The 19,524-nt window shown below is 40.9% G+C and overlaps 1 protein-coding gene across 2 annotated transcripts in view; it reads right to left on the bottom strand.

Annotated features, from left to right (window-relative positions):
• The window catches only part of LOC138592323 (receptor tyrosine-protein kinase erbB-4-like), a 345,482-nt gene that overhangs the window by 119,915 nt on the left and 206,043 nt on the right, over positions 1-19,524 (bottom strand). For both annotated transcript variants that reach the window (XM_069663079.1, XM_069663080.1), the window contains exons 4-5: positions 8,112-8,243; positions 3,382-3,447 (exon numbers count right to left, since the gene is read on the bottom strand). In XM_069663079.1, coding sequence (XP_069519180.1) covers positions 3,382-3,447; positions 8,112-8,243 — 198 coding nt within the window. The remainder of the gene's footprint in view (positions 1-3,381; positions 3,448-8,111; positions 8,244-19,524) is intronic.

The raw sequence follows: 19,524 nt of genomic DNA, 5'->3' as shown, positions 1-19,524 counted from the left end.
GTGGTAGTGGTAATAGTGGCAGTAGTGGTAGTAGAAGTGGTGTGGTGGTAGTGATGGTAAACAACTTTCACTCAAGTGTAGTCATGTTGCTTATATTACCCAACTGTAAATGGAATATTTGATATTAACAACTTGGTTGATAGTTTATTTCTGTAGTACCATGGAGACTGCCTTCAAAATAAAACACCAACATAATCAATATGTTCAAATACCTAAAGTGATCTACCAATATCAGTGTACTTTTGCCTGACAAGGACTTCTTGTGGCAGTATTAGGTCTCATCTTTGTCCACCCAAAGTAAGGACACAAGTATTGTGATGTGGCTAATGTCTTCAGGAAATGCTGTGGGTTTATATTGACAGGCAGGGGTGTTGCATAAAATTTGTGGCCCTTTTGAGAAAAAGATTTCTCTTTGTGACCCTCCTCTTATTCATTGCTATTCATTCTAGCAATCTTGTGGGTCCTTTTCACATGACAAAGCATGTGCCATTTGCAAGATACTGTTTGGCAACTGTTTCCTTTAATGCCACCTAATCAAGCAGTTGTCCTTATAAACGTGCTTTTACAGGCTCCCTTAAACAAGAAAAGTTTTGTCCAAATCCACAGACAAAGCAGAGTCCTGCTAGAAATTCATTCAATATTTTTGAGTGTTCATGTGATTTGAAAGGCAGCGAAATTGGTGGACTTAGGGTGACAAGCTAATGTGGTTTAGTTTAGAAGACCTGTTGACACCTTTAGGCAGAAAAGTGAAAATAGTCTGTTTTTCTCCTTTTACTGCTTGGTGTGAGCCAACTGGTGGTCTGTGGCCTGCAGCTCTTGAACTTCATTGATTTGGCATTAGCTATGTGTGCATGTGGGTGTGTGTGTGTGTGTGTGTCCACAGGTGAGCGAGAGAAATGGATTGAGCGAAAGAAAGACAGACTGAGATGGCAAGATGGGTAGTGCCCGAGAGAGACAGAGCTTGAGAGCTTAGGAAAGATGACTGGTAGGGAGGGAATAACATGGAGCTCTCCTTCTCTCCCCTGCTGATGGACTCAGTAGTGCATCATTCTCACACTCTCTCCCAGCTGCCATTAGCTGGTATGAAGGGTGGGAGGTCCCAGCAGGAGAGTTTGTGGTTGGCGTGTTTGGGGTGTTGAGATGTTCGCAGGTGTTGGATGTGTGTATTTGTGTGTGATGGATGTGGTGGTATTTGCACAGACATTCTGGGCTTGTGAACATCTGTACGGTAATGTGAACTTTCATTTTTGCTCTATTTAATTTATCTAATTAGGTAGGAACAGTAAAATCAAGTGGATCTGATAAGTGCATCTAAAACCATAATAAAAGAGTACGGCTTAGACCTGCTCTTTTTGTAAAGTGTCTTGAGATAACTTTAGTGATGATTTGGCGCTATACAGATACAATTTGAATGATTGAATATTTTTACACACCACTTACCAACTCTGTTGTCAAAAAAGGGCCCTATTTACATGGCGCAAGGCACAGTCGGCGCATGGCGCAAAGTGATTTAGGGCGTGCCTGACGCACTTTTGCTAGTTAGACGGCGCAAAATCGGGACACAAACAGGCGTGTTGCTATTTACACAGCGGATTGCAGTCATTTTTCTTACATAAACTGGACCCTGACTGGCATATTCAACTTATTTCTTTCCACTGTGTCCTTAACCACGCAGAGAAAAAAAAAACACAGGTTACTGTACAATGCATGTCGAAGCACGGATTGATGTTAAAGCCAGTGAAGCAATCCACTGCCCATCAGAAACGAAGATGAATTGAGGCACGCTGCTTTTTCCTTATGAGTCAAAACGCTGCTGTGCGTCTCTGTGTGAGTGACAAGCAGAGACTTGTTGGACCAAGTTTTTGTTAGTCTAAGGTGCAGTCGCTTTCTGCGTCCTCAAGATAGGAACGCACCACCCGTTTGCCTGACCACACCTTGTTTCAAAACCAATACGCCCATAGGTGCTAACGGTGGCGTAAGATCACTTGCTATTTACACAATGTGAGCACTGGCCGTAAAAATGACTACTGAGCCGGGTGGAAGATAGCAATGACACTTGCGCTGTGCGCTTTGGCGCTTTGCGTCGGGTGGACGATAGGGCCCTTTATCTATTTCATCACGGAAATTTCATTTACACCTTAAATTAAAGACAAAAGCTGTAACCGTAGCAAACATTCCCTTCTTTTAAAATACCAGCTAATATCACATTAAAAATACACACAAATTGCGTCTTTTCCGTCTCTTCTTTGGCCTTAAAGTACAAGACCTTCATTATGGAAAGTCAAATGCCATTCTGACATCCAAATGTTAAAAAAATAAAATAAAATAAAGTATATAGTTTGGCTTGACGGAAAGTGTGTCGAAGGAGCTCTCAATGAATCAGTGAAGAATTCAGGATTCTGATGAGAGAAGCTTATGCTCCTTTAATAAATGTACACAGCCATTAAATCTTTTAGAAAGTAAAATGCAAATGTAAAATAAAAGCTGTGGAAATATTTGTCCGCTTACTACTGCCAATCCTCTAGCTACCGCCACAACAAGCCTACCAGCTTCACAAGCTGGTAGATATTTGATCTAAAATTGTGAAATGCCTACGTTTTTTTCTATTTATTATTTATTATTTATATATTTCTATTCTTTTCTATGGGTCTACATCCCGTCACGTGACTGACATGAAAACATTCCTTTTACTTTCAGTGGAAAATGCAATATTTTAAGATAGTTTCGGCATGAAAACGCATTTTTAAGACATTTCTAGCAGAGAAATGTACATTTAATCTTCACAATCTTCGTTAATTGGATGATCTTTAGTTTGATTATTTCAGCTCTCACCAGAGAAACGTAGAAATGCAACGTTTTTGCTGAAATCACTTAGCTTGTTGTTTGAATCCATTATCTTTGGCTTGTGTAATTATCTGAGCTCTTATGGTATTTGTGTTATTTTATGTAACTGTTTGATTATGTACAATTAATAAAAACCTATTTTCGAGTGCCCGAGGGCAAAAGCTTTTTGTGGGTCAACCAGAATATTATGTTGCTTCGCCAAAACGTCCAATGGGTTCATTTTATATATTTATTTAGATATAGCCTACATTTGTTAGATAATATGACCAATTAATACCCCTTTAAGGTTTTGAAGCGTAAATGCAATCCATAAAGTAAAAGGCAGATGCTATAAACATTGTACACCAAACAGTGTTTTTAAAGTTGAATATACGTACACTACCAGTCAAAAGTTGGACACACTTTCCCATTCACTTGTATGAGAAAATGTGTCCAAACTTTTGACTGGTAGTGTATGTCACTGAGACAAAGTCCTTATAATATCATGTGGTGTGTCTAAAGCTAATAATAGTATATATTGTACTGTAATGTACTTACAGCTCTGACATTGGTCCTCCTTTGGTCCCCAGCAGCGACCATTACAGGAGCGATGGCACTTCTGACCTGCACAAAAGCACAACAAAAGAGATGACTGACATTTCTAATGGTTACTTAACCACAAAACATGATCAGTATCAGTTTTAAAATAAAATCCATACTAGTTGAACCTTACAGCGTGATAGAACTGGTCAGCTGAGTCTGCTGTGAGCCGTCAAGCACTCCGCTGAAGCCCGAATTGATCGAAGTAGTGAGCGAAGATGTAACAGTTCCTTTGGCTTACCTTTAAATACACCTAATGTGGGTGTGTGTGCGTGTTGTCTGCAGGGTGATATAATGTACTTACAGCTTTTTTTCTGAGGAAACAAGACCTTATTACAAGTGCATTTAAAGCACAATATTTTTAAGCTCTAGTTATAATTACAATTTAACATAATTAACACAATAGACAATAAACAGAGATGAATCAGAGGACTGGTGTTATTACAATGAACAGATCATTATGATAATTAAATGTTTAGTAATTGGTTTAATTAAGATGTATTTAAATACAGCTTCCTACCCTTGTCATTACAAATTGATTGTAATTTGTAGACATTGATTTCAACTAAAATGCAACCATGTTTTTCAAGGTAGTGTTATTACTATGCAAGGCGGATAATGGAAGTTGCAGTGTTTCCGCCACAACAAAACATCCTCCCTGAGTGTTTCATGCTGCTCCAGTCATAAAAAACTTAGATAACCTTCCATCGGCACAGGTTGTTTTGTGAAAATAAGACAATTCTTCATGTCGCTCTACTCTAAATCCGCCCAGCATGAAACCAGCACACATCAGGTAGAGATAAAAGCAGCAGAAAGCAGCATCATTCTCTCAGCCAGCTCCAGCCTGTGCGTTTTTGGGTTTTTTTGGAGGACTTAATTGACTGTCTGATAATTGACTGCGGGGGAAGTGAGCCTGGATGAGAGCAGAAGTGCTGTCCTATGTCCATCAGCCTCTCCAGATGAGAGCTATTAGCATCGAGACTGACTTTGTTCCCCAACACGAGCCTCTCCATCCTCTGCCCTGCTCTTCTCTCTCGTTTGTGCTCCTCTCCACCACACATTTCATCGCTCTCGTTCTCAATCCACCCCTCGCTGATTCATCACTCCTCTGTGTTTCTCTTTCACTTAGTGTCTATCCTTGTCTTTGTGTCTTTTTTCCAGCATGTCCCTTTCGCTCTGTTATACCAGTGTGTTCCCTCCCTAACTCATTGCTGAGTTAGATTATCATTTTAGAACTGTATGGTGCTCTGGTGGGAACTACCCACCAATTTCCTAACCTGTTTTTCTTAGGTTATGTACCGTAGTGGGTTGGTCATGCAAACTGACATTTTCTTGCAATTTGACATTTTTATGTATTTTTCATGTATTTTACATTGACATTTGTAAAAACAGTTTGGGTAAAATTAGAGACAATGCTGCTACTTTTGTCTCGGAAGTTGACAAACTTTTTTTTTACCTCTTGTTTTGTCAAAATTGTGATTTAAATCTGTTAAAAACTAATATTGATTTAGTGATCAAGATTTTTCCAGTAATTTACATGACACATTCCAATAAACAAGTCTTGTAATTTTAATATAGTTTTAATGATTTTTATGTTGTTTTTTAATTCAGGGGAAAACAAAAAAATTTAATTTGTGTTTTTGTTTTTTTACAGTGTAGTGCTTTCACAGAGGATAGTTTCATATTCTTTAGTGTATAAAAAGCCGCGTACAAACAAAACTCTACGCTTTTTTTTAGAGGAAAAATGTAACAAACTTTTTTTAATCTAAAATTATATATATATATATATATATATATATATATTTTTTTTTTTTTTTTTTTTTTTTTTTTTACAGTGTAGTGCTCTCATAGTGGATAGTTTAACAGCCTTTAGTGTATAAAAAAACAGCATACGAACAAGTCTCTAAAAATTATTCCGAACATAATGTTTTAAAACTTTTTTTTACAGTGTAGTGTCTTTCACAAAGGATACTTTAATATCCTGTCATGTATAAAAAGCAGCCTACAAACAAAATGATTTTTTTTCTTTTTTACAGTGTACAATGTACAAAGATTAACAAAACTCTAAAATGTATTCATAAAAAATCTAAAATAAGTGTTTTTTTTACAGTGTAGTGCTCTCATAGTGGATAGTTTAACAGCCTTTAGTGTATAAAAAAACAGCATACAAACAGAACTCTAAAAATTATTCAGAAAAAAACTGTAAACTATATTTTTCTCAAGCATTGTCGAAGCACTACTCTGTAAAAAAGAAAGTTCAATAAACTTTAGAATGAAAAAGCAGCATACAACCAAGATATTATTACAAATGTCAGCCGCCATAAGTGTTTTTATGACAGGGCCTGGTGCTCTTTGTTATATCTCTGTTCCCCTCTGAGCCTGCTGCCCAGTAAAGTCAAGCTACAGAGTTTTCATATTGTGTCCAAGGTCTTCTACTATCACAACTTATAAATTATCTGCGACCTAGAATAAACCTGTCCCACCCCTCTTCCCGCACCATAATCTTTAACAGCTTTCTTAGAACAGCCACAAAAGGTTAACTGCTGGGACTGGTGAGGGGGCAAAAGACAGATGAGGGGGGTTAACCTCAATCAACAGGGCTGGGATTTTAAAATTAATGTCCTGTTTTGGAAAAGAGAGCGACCGGCACAACAAATGTGGCACAAATAAGTCATGAGTAATAACAACAAAAAGGTTAATGCTCCCCAAAGAAGGAGAAGAGATTATGCTCTCAAATTGCGGATTACAGGTTTGGAGATCCTTGATCTTTTGGAGGAGGAGAGGACTTGCACAGGAGTAAGGGTCGATCCAGGGCTAACAGGGCTGCAGAAAGGAGGGTGATTGAGCAGAATATCAATGCCTGGGAGCTGCTGATCTGCATTTGAAGCCTTAAGTGAGTGCTGTGAGAGGAAATCCAAGGACGCATGCAGAGGCCGTCTTTTTATTTCGGTCTGTGATGATAATGCATTTTGGTTCGTAATTTTGTATTTCCAGTCGAAGGGAGGAGACGGCTTCAAGAAAAACAACAGCAGATTTAAATGTCAAACAGCTTGAGCAGTAAATTATTGACAAAAGAAGACCATGTTAAGAAGTTAAGTCAGTGAATGAACAGAAAGAGGTCAAAGGAGGTGACTTCAACTTCGACTGTCACCCCCCCTACCTCCAGACAGATTACGTATGTTCATTTAACCCTATAAATCCTTCATAATTCCATACATATATTAACAACTCTTCAAGGAGGCTACAACAGGGATTTCATGCGATTCTTTGTGGATTGTTGTGGCTGGTAAAGTGACAGAATGGGGTCAAGGGGTGATTTTAGATGACAGTGTTTTGCTGCTCTCACTCAGTCTCTTATTGTGAAAGGGGCAGGTTAAGATGTGGGGTCTCATTACTCATTACCTTTGCTGCTTTTTGAAAGCTTCTGAAAACTCAAAATTAGGCTTTTAAAGTTTCTGAAGCAAATGAGTCATCACATCTGTAGTCATGAGCTATCTTTATTAGCGGGTACACTACCTTAACTACGTTTTGAGAAATGGAAAATCGGCATGTGGGAGAAATTAAGAGGTGTGAGGTTGTCAGCAAGGGAAAAAGAATTACAGATTGCACTGGCAGTGATGAATTTAAATGGATTTAAAAAATCTTTGATTGCTCATAGCTTTCCCGGCAAGGCCTCTTCTCAAATTGCCAGTCATCTAAGTGATTTGTTATTACTTCATTACAGTATATTCTGGGGTAGATAGTAGCTCAGTCTGGGAACTTGGCTTGGGAACCGGAGGGTGGTCCGTTCAAGTCCCGGTACAGGCCAAATATGGAAATTGAGGCTGGTAGCTGGAGAGGTGCCAGTTCCTTTCCTGGGCACTGTTGAGGCACCCATGATCAAGGCACCGAATCCCTCACTGCTCAGGGCGCATGTCAATGTGCAACTCTGACATCTCTACATTAATGCATGCCCATAGAGTCCTGTTTGTGCATGTGTGTGTTTCGGGCATATGCGTGCGTAGCATGTTTGTAATAATAGCACAGTGAAAACATTTAATTTCCCTTCGGGGATGAATAACGTATATCTTCTTCTTCGATACTGTTAGCTATTTATATTAACATTTCTCACAGCTCGCATAAGAATCATTTAGTTCTGGCCTGAAACGTCTTTTGCTAGACCATAGTGACCTTGACTTTTGACCATTAAATTCTAATCTGTTCCTCCTCCAGTCCAAGTGGACGTTTGTGCCAAATTTGGAGAAATTCCATCAAGATATTCCTGTGATAGACAGCCACAGACAACACAAAATCATAATTCCTCCTGCACGTCTGTCCCGATTTATCAGTCGTCAAGTCTTATAAATTGCCTCAAATGATGTCACCTCCTTTCCAGCTTTTAGGTTAAGGAAGGCAGATCCTGTATTAAACATACAGATCGATGCTCTGCTGCTTTAATTCTAATTCCTCTTTTTTGAACACTGCCTAATAAAGTCTGACTTTGTCATAGAAGTGATCTGTGAAAGCTCCAACCGTTCAGTGTTGTTGCTCGGTTTCAAGCAGATTAAATTGTGGAGCTTCCAGCTGTGAGTCTACCTGTGCAAGTGTGGAGCAGCACTGATGCTCTCACTGAAACTTCCCTATGAATAAACGTCTCAATCAAAACGAATTTTCTTGCCTTCTACACGTGTGCTTGTTGGGTTACTTACACGTGACACTGCTGTTGGTGGGCACCACCACAGGATGGATCCGCGGGTTTTTGACGATGTCCTGCCAATGGATTGTGTCTGCGTGGCACAGGAACTTGTTCTGGTCGACATACACACCTCCACTCAGGATCTCTGTGGAGAAAAGAGAGAGCATACATGAGTACAGATACTCATACTGTTTCTGCCTGGGGTAGATGCACTTGATTAAGCAATCCTGCTACCATGCTCGTTATGTAACCTATTTTTTTATGGGTAACAGTCCAATACTTTGGGACCAGATTGGATAGACACTTTATCACTTCCTCTCCATCACAAGGCAGGAGCGGGTTTGGGGTCTCAGAATGGTTGCTGTCCCAAGGTAGCCAGGACAAAACTTTGTCATATTGCTCTTATAACGACCCCTGATCTGTTCCTTTTTTATTGTTTACCTCATTCTTCTCTTCCCATGCTGCGACCGGACAGAATCAATTATCCATCCCGAGCATCACAACACAAAATCCATCTGGGATGTAAGCCCCGGTAAGGTACAGCAGCCCTAACAAGTTTGTAATTTAGTATTTCGTCGAGGTGGTGAGGGAAAAAAAAAAGTCATGTATCATACCATCGTAATACACATTGCCTTGTCGAACCAATGATTGTCCAAGGATGGTTCCTATTGAACAAACACGCACACGAATACTCCCACAGTTTGTTGACTGATTGGGTACGGAGGGTGGTTCTGATTATCGCTGTGCAAGAGTTTAGAGAATACCTAATCCCGACTTTTATGTAAAAGAGAAAGACAAATAAAGATGGGAAAAAGCCACAGAGAGAAGGATGGCAGTGAAGAAAGACAGAGTGAAGCCCAGTAGCGGCTTTGCATTATTTACAGAGCTTGTGTGTTCTCTATCTCCCTACAAACAGATTACTGACACAGGGCTGAAACCGATGAGACACATAATCATACACGAGGCGCCCCGCCAGCCCCACACACAAACAGCCAAATACAATATTGTCCCACAAAGGCCCGATTAAATGATACTCCTTGGATAATAGGTGGTGGTGGTATTACCTGCATAAGCCCTCCCATCCCCCAACTTCAGCTCCCCCTCCTCTATCTTTCTGCGTGTGCGGTGGAAGTCAGGGAGCGAAATTAATCCTGCCTCTCACCACAGGAGGGATATCGCCCGTCTAGGAGCGGGCCGCGTCTCAAATTCAAATTGTTTGCACAATGGGATGCTGCTGGCAAAGTAGGGCAACGGACAAACCATCTGACAAAGCAAAGCAGTTATTATGACAAACATGCCAGCAGGACATCTCAACCCTGGTTAAGCAAGATACTGGAACGTCCTCCGGGCGCTCACCTTCATACCAGCTGGGCGGGATGTAATTGCAGCCAAAATGTATCGGATTTGGGTGTAAACACACCCAAGACATATTTAGCAACAGTTCACATAGGGTCCACTGGGCTTTGACACTCCTAATAAATTCATGTGTTTTCTCAACTATGTTGCATGAATGAATAAATGTCCCAGCTAAAGCATAATTTATATGTAAATAAGCTGATTAATTCAAAGCTAGCTGTGTATCTCAGGGTTGGCTATAACCACAGATATCCTGTTAAACTAATGCCACAATCTAATTTATTTTTGCCTAATTTATTGTCATAATCTTCAATTATTTTCCCAGTCATAAACCCCCCAAACAATAGTATGAATGTAATTGCAAAGTCCTTAAATATGGCCATCATTTAGCTCAGAGGCAATGGCTGCTCCTCTGCACCAGACGTTAGTTAGTAGGAAGCAGATATGGGGACTCGAGTCTCAGTCTTTGACTTGTCCCACAAAGAGGATGCTGACTCGAGATTTGGGACTCGTGCACAATGTTTTTATTTCAATTTTTTGGGCCGCATGAACATTACGTGCTGAATGTCATTCCCTCCCATCATGCTTAACCATCCGCATCTGGTGCACGAGCAGCCACACTCCACAGATGACACCATGGCGTGCACATCAGCTGCAGCTGCTACAGTGCCATTTGTCATATCTTTTGGCTTTAATAACTACATTCACAGCCCAAACAAAAGAATCGCCAAATGCAGCGTCTGCGGCATCAACAAAAAAGATGCCGGATCAACCAAATCCAACTTCATCAGGCGCCTGAAAACGCACCCAGATGGGTCAGTCAAGTTAGCAAACATGTCTCACTCAGGTGCATCAGTTATTTAACGTTAGCTTAGTTTTGTGGGTGGTTAACTTTTAGATTGGCCTTCGCTGAATATATATTTTTGAGTATTGGCTTTATGACTATAAAATTCATCCATGTTCCGCTGCCACCATCTGCTGGCTAACGTCGCTCAACCTAGACCAAGACAATTATTAACGTCGGCTAAAGGCTAGTTAAGGTTACAGGTTTATAGTTTACCACATAACGTTAACGTTACTGTCTAATTAAGTTACCATTACACTGCGTTAGAAAGGCTAGAGGGATTTTTTTTTTCTGTTACAATAGATTATAGTTGGGACCCAGTGTTATTATCCAATAAAATCCTATTCGCTCTCTCCCGTTGTAACCCCTTTAAATGGTGTCCCTCAGACGGATCCGCTGTTTTTAAAGCGACACAGTTTTTGATGTTAGTGTACGTTAGCCTGTGAAGACAATATTTTGACAGTGCTGAGCAGTCTCATTGGAGCACACTTTCTGAGTGTCTCTACCTCTTTCCTGTGAATTTAATTGTATTATCAGTTAATAAAACCATAACAGACTTGATTTTGACTCGCTGCTGACCTCAAAGACTTGAGACTTGGATTGGACTTGCAAAAAGTGACTTTTGCCCATCTCTGGTAGGCAGAAGGACATTAGAAAACAAGTGATTTGATATATAAGATAAGGTACAGTAGAATGACAGGTACGCATAATGGTAATGCCATCTTTTAATGTTTGAAAGCGACAGCGAGCCTCTAGGCAGAATTAGCAACGCTGTCACTCATCAATCAAAGGCATGCATCCTCACGTCTGTAAACCTGAGCCGTACTCATCAGCAGACCACACGCCTCCTTTCCTTCCACAGTTTTTCAAAGATCCAAAGCGGAAATAAAAACAAAAAAGGGTCGAACTCGAAAAGACATTTCCGGATTTGATTTGATTCTTAGGTGAGGTAAACAAGTGAGACAAGGTGTTCCCGCTAATCCCAGTCGGACGTGAGCAGCATCCGCGCTCTCAAACACTGTGTATAAACAGACTGGAAAATAAAACCCTCTGTCACAACAAGCCGCGCTCAACGCCATCCAGAAGGCTCCACTATCTCCTTCTCACACACACATTTGGATACGTACCGCACACAAAACACACTAATTTGCAGTGTGATGCGACAAAAGTTCAAGACAATGAATAACAGTTTAATTGGCTCTAATTTTTGGCGCCATGCCCAGGACAGTTACAATATTTCCCATGGCCTCTGTCACCAAGATATGAATAATAAACACAGAGATATTACGTAAGACTTACGATAATGTGCAAAACTCATGCAGGCTTTGCTTTCATTACAAGTACATGATTGGCTTGCACATTCGCAGGGCGTTCAGTAGGTGGCCAGGGGGAGATCAATGGTTAAATCCTGTTGTTGATTGTTTAGTGGGTAGAGAAAATGTCTTAATTAGTTTGTTGCCACAAACAACCCCCCGCCCCTCCTTCGAGCTTCATCCCCAGAGCTACTCCAAACGTCTCTGCATGAGCGTATGCCTTCATAAGCTACAGCAATCTCCACTTTCAGATCGCATGACCGTTAGAGAAAAACAATATGAAATTCAGGCAGGCAGAACAAATGTATGCAGGCAATTATTCCGGTGGTAAGTGGTTATCGTGCTTTATTTTTTATTTTTTTATTGCAGTGTGGGGATGAGTTTGATTAAGACTGGGAGGCAAATAGCAAACCAATGATCAGAAAAAAAACCACACATTAATGAGTTTGTGAGAGAGAATTAATAGGGGTTGTGTGGATTGTGTAATGAAGAAATATGTAGGACAACAGAAACGCTACAACAAATGGTTGATTTGCTCCAATGTTGGAGGACTGCATTATTGGACGACCCCAATGGTGATTATTCTTTTCTATTGAAGGCATGTGCAGAACATATTCCCTCAATATCTTGTCATTTATCATTTCGACCAATGGCCTGCATCTACATAAAGAGAAAAGAAACAGGCAGTAAGAGATTCGGAACAACACCAAAGCAGTCAGGCAATTACAGAAGATAGACAGGTATTCAATCAGACAAACAGGGGAAGTATCTACTCTCCTCCACCAGTGGGACGGGGGATTTTACCCTGGGTGTCCGTCTACTGTACTGTCTTTTTGACTCTGAGAGCTTCAACTTGGTTTTGGCTCAGCGCTGTTATCAGCTCAGTGGCACAGAGGAGAGAAACTCTGCAGGAAGATGGGGATGCATCGTGGGTCAAAGGGGCTAAATGCTGGGGCGCAGATCTTTCTTTACCCCCCAGCAGCAGTGGAAGGATATAGTTGTTGCTAAGCTGCACTCAGCAGTGAGACAGGCAGAAATGTCAAAATAAGAGGTGAGTGCAGAGACACACATAGCACTAACACACACTTGCCTACACACATGGCTCAGCTTTCGCAGTAATGAGGCCCCCATTACTACATGTGCCTTAAGCATCAAGCTAAATTACCAGTATGCTTTATCTCATAACCAGAAGGTCACTAATTTGAATCCCAATAAGGGCTGATGTTGGTGGGGAATGTCAGAGTTATTCTCTCGAGTAAGGCCCGGCATACACGAAAAGATTTTTGAAACCTTAACAGGTATTGAAAATGTGAGAGACCCCACACACAATGACAGGTAATGATAGATTTAACAGTTTTGTGTCTTTAGTGTGTGGAGAGCAACGATATGACCAAAACAGCACACCACACACTTAAGTCCTTTTCCCACGGGTCAAAAAACCCGCTAACACCCGTCTTTTTTTCATAGTGGGAAAGGCTACAATCTGCATTCAGACCCGGGTCAAAAACTCTGCAGTAGACCCCGGTAACTGTCATTTCAGCTCCGATCAACATTGGTGGGAACACAAAACCTGTGTCGACACGCTAATCTCCTACCTCTTTACGGTGCGATGCCAACTCTTCTGCGCCCATCTCCGTCAAAGCAGCACTCGAACACCTTACCAAAGTTTTCGGCGCCGAGTTTGATCAGTATTCTGAATGATTAATAGATACAAAAAAGACCTAACCATCGTAAAATCCTCACTGTTTACTAACCCCGTCTCCAATGCGTTTGTGTGGTCAGACGGTGACGCAGCAGAAAAGAGACCGACAGGAGTATACTCTACTGGCAGAGACAATCGGCATCTATAAGGAGGTCTTCCCAGGTCTGAAAAATTTGTGTCAACACGCTTATTACGTTAAATCTCTCGTGGTCAACTGAAAACTCACAAAGAAAAAACTGTGGATGAAGTCATGTAGTTGGGCTGTACATGTTAAAGCGCTAGTCGTGCTTCCTCCTTCTGTCAGCTTGCTTCCCAATTCTACACAACAGGATATTGGATATTAGTCATGTTTAATATTTACGATTTGAAACCGGCTACGACATTCTTCCGAGCAGATCAGGGGAAGTTAAATCACTCTTAACAACCCTCACACCACAGGAAAATCTGGCAAGATAATCTTTAGAACCATCCAAAAAACAGGACTTTGCTGGCTTTTGTCGGAAGGGGTTAGTTGGGCACAAAATCAGCCTGATAATCTTGGACATTTGCATGGGGAAGCAATAGTGGTATGTATGAAGTAGCTCTCTCTCTCTGGTGAAACTGGGAGCCAAACTATAAGACAAAAAGAAGATAATCGAGATGTTCTGTGATGCAGCTTCAAACAGCTTCAAAGAAAGAGAATGCATTAGAGAGAAAACATTGACTGAACTGGACTACTTCTTGCTCCACAAGCCTGGAATAAATTAAAGGATGAGTGAGCGAATGCGTGGGCAAATTAAAGAATGTACATGCTGTTTGGATGGATGATGAATAGATGACTTGGAGTGATGGATGTTAAATGATGGGCGAATGAATGACATCTATTTTATCAGCCTTCATCCATCAGCGTATCTGTTCGTCTGCCACAATAAATGATGGCTACTGAAAAATAATGAGAAAGAAAAGAAATGGAGAGAAAAAATGTCTAAAATATAGTTGCAAAGGTTGAATAGATGATGGATGAATTAGTGAAGGGAATAACTTGATTAAACAGACCAACTCCAAAGGCCACCGCCAAAGACACACACCCAAACCCTCTCTGAGTAATAATGACAATGATAAACAGCCAACAATCAGCTTTGAGAGAAGACATTTCCGGAGTTTTCAGACGCTGCTTATGTTGCCACAGAGCGCCGCGTCAATCACTGTGCTCTCAGTTGCTCGTTTGTCGACAGGAGGTGTCAGGACAGCAAATCTCTGCCTTTGCTCTACAAATAGGTGATCTCCCCTCCCATCCATCATCTGCTGCTACTGCACAGTTCCATCCTTGCACTCTTGTCCCCACTGTTGCCAAGGAATGCTCGCAGATCCCAGATGTAGAGTGTATGTGTGCATCACCAGAAAAAAGGAATTTTTTTCGCATGAGTGCATGAATTTGTCTTATGCATTTGTGTGTTCATAGACATGGAAGAGACATGTGTGCCTGTGCTTAAAACTATAATGAGAATAAAGACTGTGTGTGTGCGTGTCTAAAAAAAGATAAATCCGCTATCTTTATGACAGATTATGCCCTGTTAAAGACGATGAACTTTTGGGGTTCCACCAGGTTCTGTCCTTGGACCACTACCAAAGAAATTATGCTACACGTATATGAAGTTGAGGGAATCATCAGAGATATTAAAAAAAAAAAGAAAAAAAAGAATGGTAAGAATTGAGGCAGTGAAGGTGGGGAAATAATGACTTCACACCCTGGTATGGGTCAAGCTAAATAAACCCTACATCCTACATTGACCACATTAAAATGTAAAGTCTTTTATGAGACAGGTCCTAAATAACCACTACTTTAAAACAACACGTCATGTTTATATTGCAGACTTCTGGCTTAAAAAATGTATGTCACAAGCCAAGACCATTAGACATCACCATGGTTGTTTTTTAAACTATGGAAAGCTGCTTACAGAAGACATTTTACAGATGTTTTCACAGGCTTACTAGTACTCTTAGGGCCTGTGTCCACTAATAGTATTTTTTGAGCTGGCAGCGCCTATTTTCTATGTTGTTCACAGCGCTCTCAGTTGAAAATAGTTAAACTTTTGGAACGCCGCCGCACTTGTCAAACTCAAATACCAATCACAATAAAGACGGTACAAGACTTGCGATATCAACTTTGTCAACAACAATGCTAGAGGAGAAGCTAATCCTTTAATTTTTTCAAGGGTATGATTCCCAGGTCTAGAGCTGTGGCTAATGCCAGGACACCATTCCTTTTCATTGTTTTTATGTTTTCTTTATAACATTTCCTGGTTAAAGTAAATATTAAGCATACAGAGGAATTTTAAAACAGACTTACCAAGAGAAGCGGAAGTGCTGCCAGACAACATAACCTACTAAGTTAACCTAGCACACAGTTAGCGCCAGTGAGAAGTGCTCTGAAATTGAGGTTGTGGGCACTGCCGGTGCAAAAAACGCTGTAAGTGGACACAGGCCCTTATTCTTAGTTTAAAGTCAGCAGAGATCCTTCTTAATTTATTTATGTTACTCCCAGGTGGTGCCATCAACAAACATATCATCTATTTTCAAAGGTATGCTAAAGACACACAGCATTAGGCTCTCTCCAGCGTGCCAATACATGATGCTATTGGTACCCCTCTAGTGTCATTTCTGGATGATGTCATCTAGCTTAGTTCTGACGAATATAGAGCACGGTGGCCGGGGTGATGGGTGATGGGTCAAACAAATACTGGACTTTAATCCTGGAGACCCTGATCCAATTCCTGTATGAAACCAATAGTCAATGTTGATTTCTTTTAAGAAGTGAATGTCTTTTTAAGCTACATAACATTCATAAGCTACATTAGGTAGATAGGTTAGTGCTTAACCATCTTTTTCCTGTAGACATTTTGATGCCTAAAAATAATCAAGTTCTTTGCTGCCGAAACATATTTCAAAAGTTGGGAGTAAGAACGTGTTTGTCCCTCTTAATGCTGAACTTTTGGATGACAAAAACATTTCAGAGCTCAACCAAGATAAAACTAGAATACAACTGTTTGGTTCCAAGGCTCAGAGAGAAACTGTCAACAAATTTGTATTCTCTAGGACAAGTCATGAGCCTTTGCAAGCAGGGAAGAAACCTTGGTGTCATCTCTGAGTCAGAACAAGACTTCCAAGGCTTCAGTGGGCCACGTCACTAAATCAGACTATTTCTCTTTACAGACAGACGAATACACACTTTTCTCTCGAGTAGAATGTCAATTGTAATGCTGGTCTAGTCTAGTTCTTTCAATAATGAGAGATATAGTTAGTTTCTCGTGAGATATTAACGGATTCATTCAAGTTCCATTGCGTGAAACGTATTACGGCATGCGTCACAAACTTGATATTTCCCATAAGGTCAATGGAAGGAGCACTTCCCACAGGAACAACATGCAATTTTAACACTGTTAAGGCAGTCTAAGTAAAATGGTAGTACCCATTCAAATGTAATTGCACTTTTATGTGTTTAACTATTGACCTGAAAAGAACAACTGCATTAATTCAACTACATAAAAGTGCTTTATGAGAGGATCACCAGAGAGATGGCAGCGATGGGATTTGACTCCCTCTGAACACAGTGCGGTCAGGAGCAGCAGCGTGGGCAGAGGGTGTGTGTGTGTGTGTGTGTGTGTGTGTGTGTGTGTGTGTGTGTGTGTGTGTGTGTGTGTGATTGTGTATTACTGTATGTCTTAAATTTTTGAGTTGGTTTATGGAGAATCACAAGACAAAAACTGAGTGTCACCAGTTGGCACCACAGAGCCATAGATGAGTGTTTTTGTCTTGAGTACATATGTTCATTATGTATGCCATGTGTCCACCAGTTTGCCTCCACATACATGTTCCTCCCTGCACATGCATGTTGAAGAAGCTCACACATTTTTTGCATATTTAATTCCAACACTGTAACTGACATTCATGGCTGAGTGGCTACAGCAGCGCGCAGCATCACGCGCACACTGATTTTAGGGGTAATGAACAGCCTCCTCCGTCTTAATGTAAAACCCACTGATTGAAACTGTTAGTCTCAACAAGGCTGTTCTTTCATTTTATTTCATTCGCAGCCAAAGCTCTATTTTTCCTTGCCTGGAAGGTAAGTGTTTGGGTGGAAAACAAGTCCCGAAGCCTCCATTAGAGCGGTTTAAAATAAGTGACATTGAGAATAAAAACAAATGTGGCAGTGGAGAAGACACAAATCGTTTTTTTAAGAGGGGGAAGGGCTGTGCAGTAGTAACCAGTGGAAGAGGGAGGCATGAGAGAAATGGCTGTTTTTGAGAGGAGGGAAGAAATAACTGTCTGGATTAATGACGGTATGTATAGATGGATGATGCGTCTCGACTTCCTCTCAAAAATAAAGCCAAAATACCCCCGGAAGTGGGCACTGCCATCTTGCTGTTTGAAGCCAGAGTCTGCGCAGTAGTGATCGGCTTGTGGATCACACATTTAACTAAAAATGTTAAAGATCCCTCGCGTTGGCCCAGTCAACAGCAGAGCAGCTTCCTGAGTTGGTCTGAAGCAGATCTTAACAGGTATGTGTGTTAGCGTTAGCTACATCTCCTGTCGCCGTTCCTCCTCTACTCTGCTAATCCAGAACAGATCGGCTGCAGGAGCCGTATTCGTCAACAGAGCTGTCAATCATTCTTTTGACAGCATCAAATAACTAATTAAAAATAAACTTGTCAGAAAAATGAACGCTTGGACGTAAATCAGCATGATAAGAACTAACTTTAATGACAGAAACCATGTATGAGGAACATTTATTTGGCGTGTATTTTGATTTTATAGTTTGACTCACGTCCCATCTGATAACATGGAGGAGGCGGGCTTAATGATCTATACTGCAGCCAGTCAGCAGGGGGCACTTGAAATGTTTCGGCTTCACTTTTAGGGAGCTGTCATGTCGTCCATCTTTTTATACAGCCTATGATCTTGACACAAGAAAGAATGCCTGTTTTTGGGCCTTTTGTTTCCAAACAGCACTCAGTCTTTTGTACCAGTGATCGTTTGGACTTCACAAAGAGCAAATTTCAGACAAAATAACAACTGAACTTATTAAAAATTGATTGGAATGAAGGTGTCAACGGGAAACCAGTTTGTGCAGGTATTTCATCTGTATAATTAAGACATTGTTGTAATTAAAAAAATGTCTTTTTTATCCTTTGTGTCTTTGCTGTGGTATAGTAGATGGCAGGGGGGCGTCGCCCTTGGCCCCCTTCCCCTCCAAACATACGCCTCTCCCCCACCAAGGTAATTGCATTCACAGCCTGCTGATTAAATTTGGCCAATCCCTCACGCAATTGTTTCCTCCGAGTCTTTATGAAAAATGGCTGAGATTTAGGGATTATGGAATTATACGCGAGCAAGGCAAAGCATCTGCTTAAAGATGAGAAGAGGAAAAATAAAATCATGACAGCATGGATATGGTGGGGGGTATTTTCAACTTAAACTGTGATAAAACCCTGGTAATCTGAGCTTAATGGATAGAGCTGGGGAGGATGAGGGGGGAGGAGGAGGAAAATCATATTACAATACCTTGAGATAAGACACATCTATGAGCGAGAAAGAAAAACAAAAGCCAAAAAAACAAAGGAAGAAGGAGACAAAAAAAGTTAGACAGAGAAGATTATCAAGGGGACAAACAAGTGAGTGATTAAAAAAAAGAGTAAAAAGACCTTCAATTGCTGCTGCTGAGGGCCACTTAGCTTATCAAGGCTGATGTGTGATCAGCCTGCCAGCGGAATGAAAATGAGCCATGCTCTCTGGAACGGGCGAAACAAAACAGGGTCTGAGAGCGGCAGACAGAGAGAGAAGAAAAGATGGAGAGACTAGGAGGAGGGAGAGAGAGAGAGAGAGCATATCTTACCACAAGCATACCAAGTATGTTGGTTTTGCCACAGAGGAAGCTGGCCTCGGTCAGTGCATGATTTGCTAAGGCAACAACACGTCAGTGAGGCCTTGTTTTTCCAGGCCTACTGAGAGACATTCAGTGACACGCTAAGGGCCATGGCTCTTACTTTGTGAACACAGCACTTCTGGAGTTTTCTTTCACCAAGGTGGGAAAGACCATCCAGAAGACTTAAAGGGAAACATTGACACATTTACTGATGAAATTAAGATCACCAAATTAATCTGCAATGGAGAGAATGCACAGACGTAAGGGAGTGCTTTATTAAAACGTTCATATGGTCATGTCTGGTGTTGC

The sequence above is a fragment of the Semicossyphus pulcher genome, unplaced genomic scaffold (genome assembly GCF_022749685.1).
Source record: "Semicossyphus pulcher isolate SPU_LCO1_2020_fin unplaced genomic scaffold, fSemPul1.0.p SCAF_15, whole genome shotgun sequence".
Classification (NCBI taxonomy): domain Eukaryota; kingdom Metazoa; phylum Chordata; class Actinopteri; order Labriformes; family Labridae; genus Semicossyphus; species Semicossyphus pulcher.
This window is presented reverse-complemented; position numbering and strand designations above follow the sequence as displayed.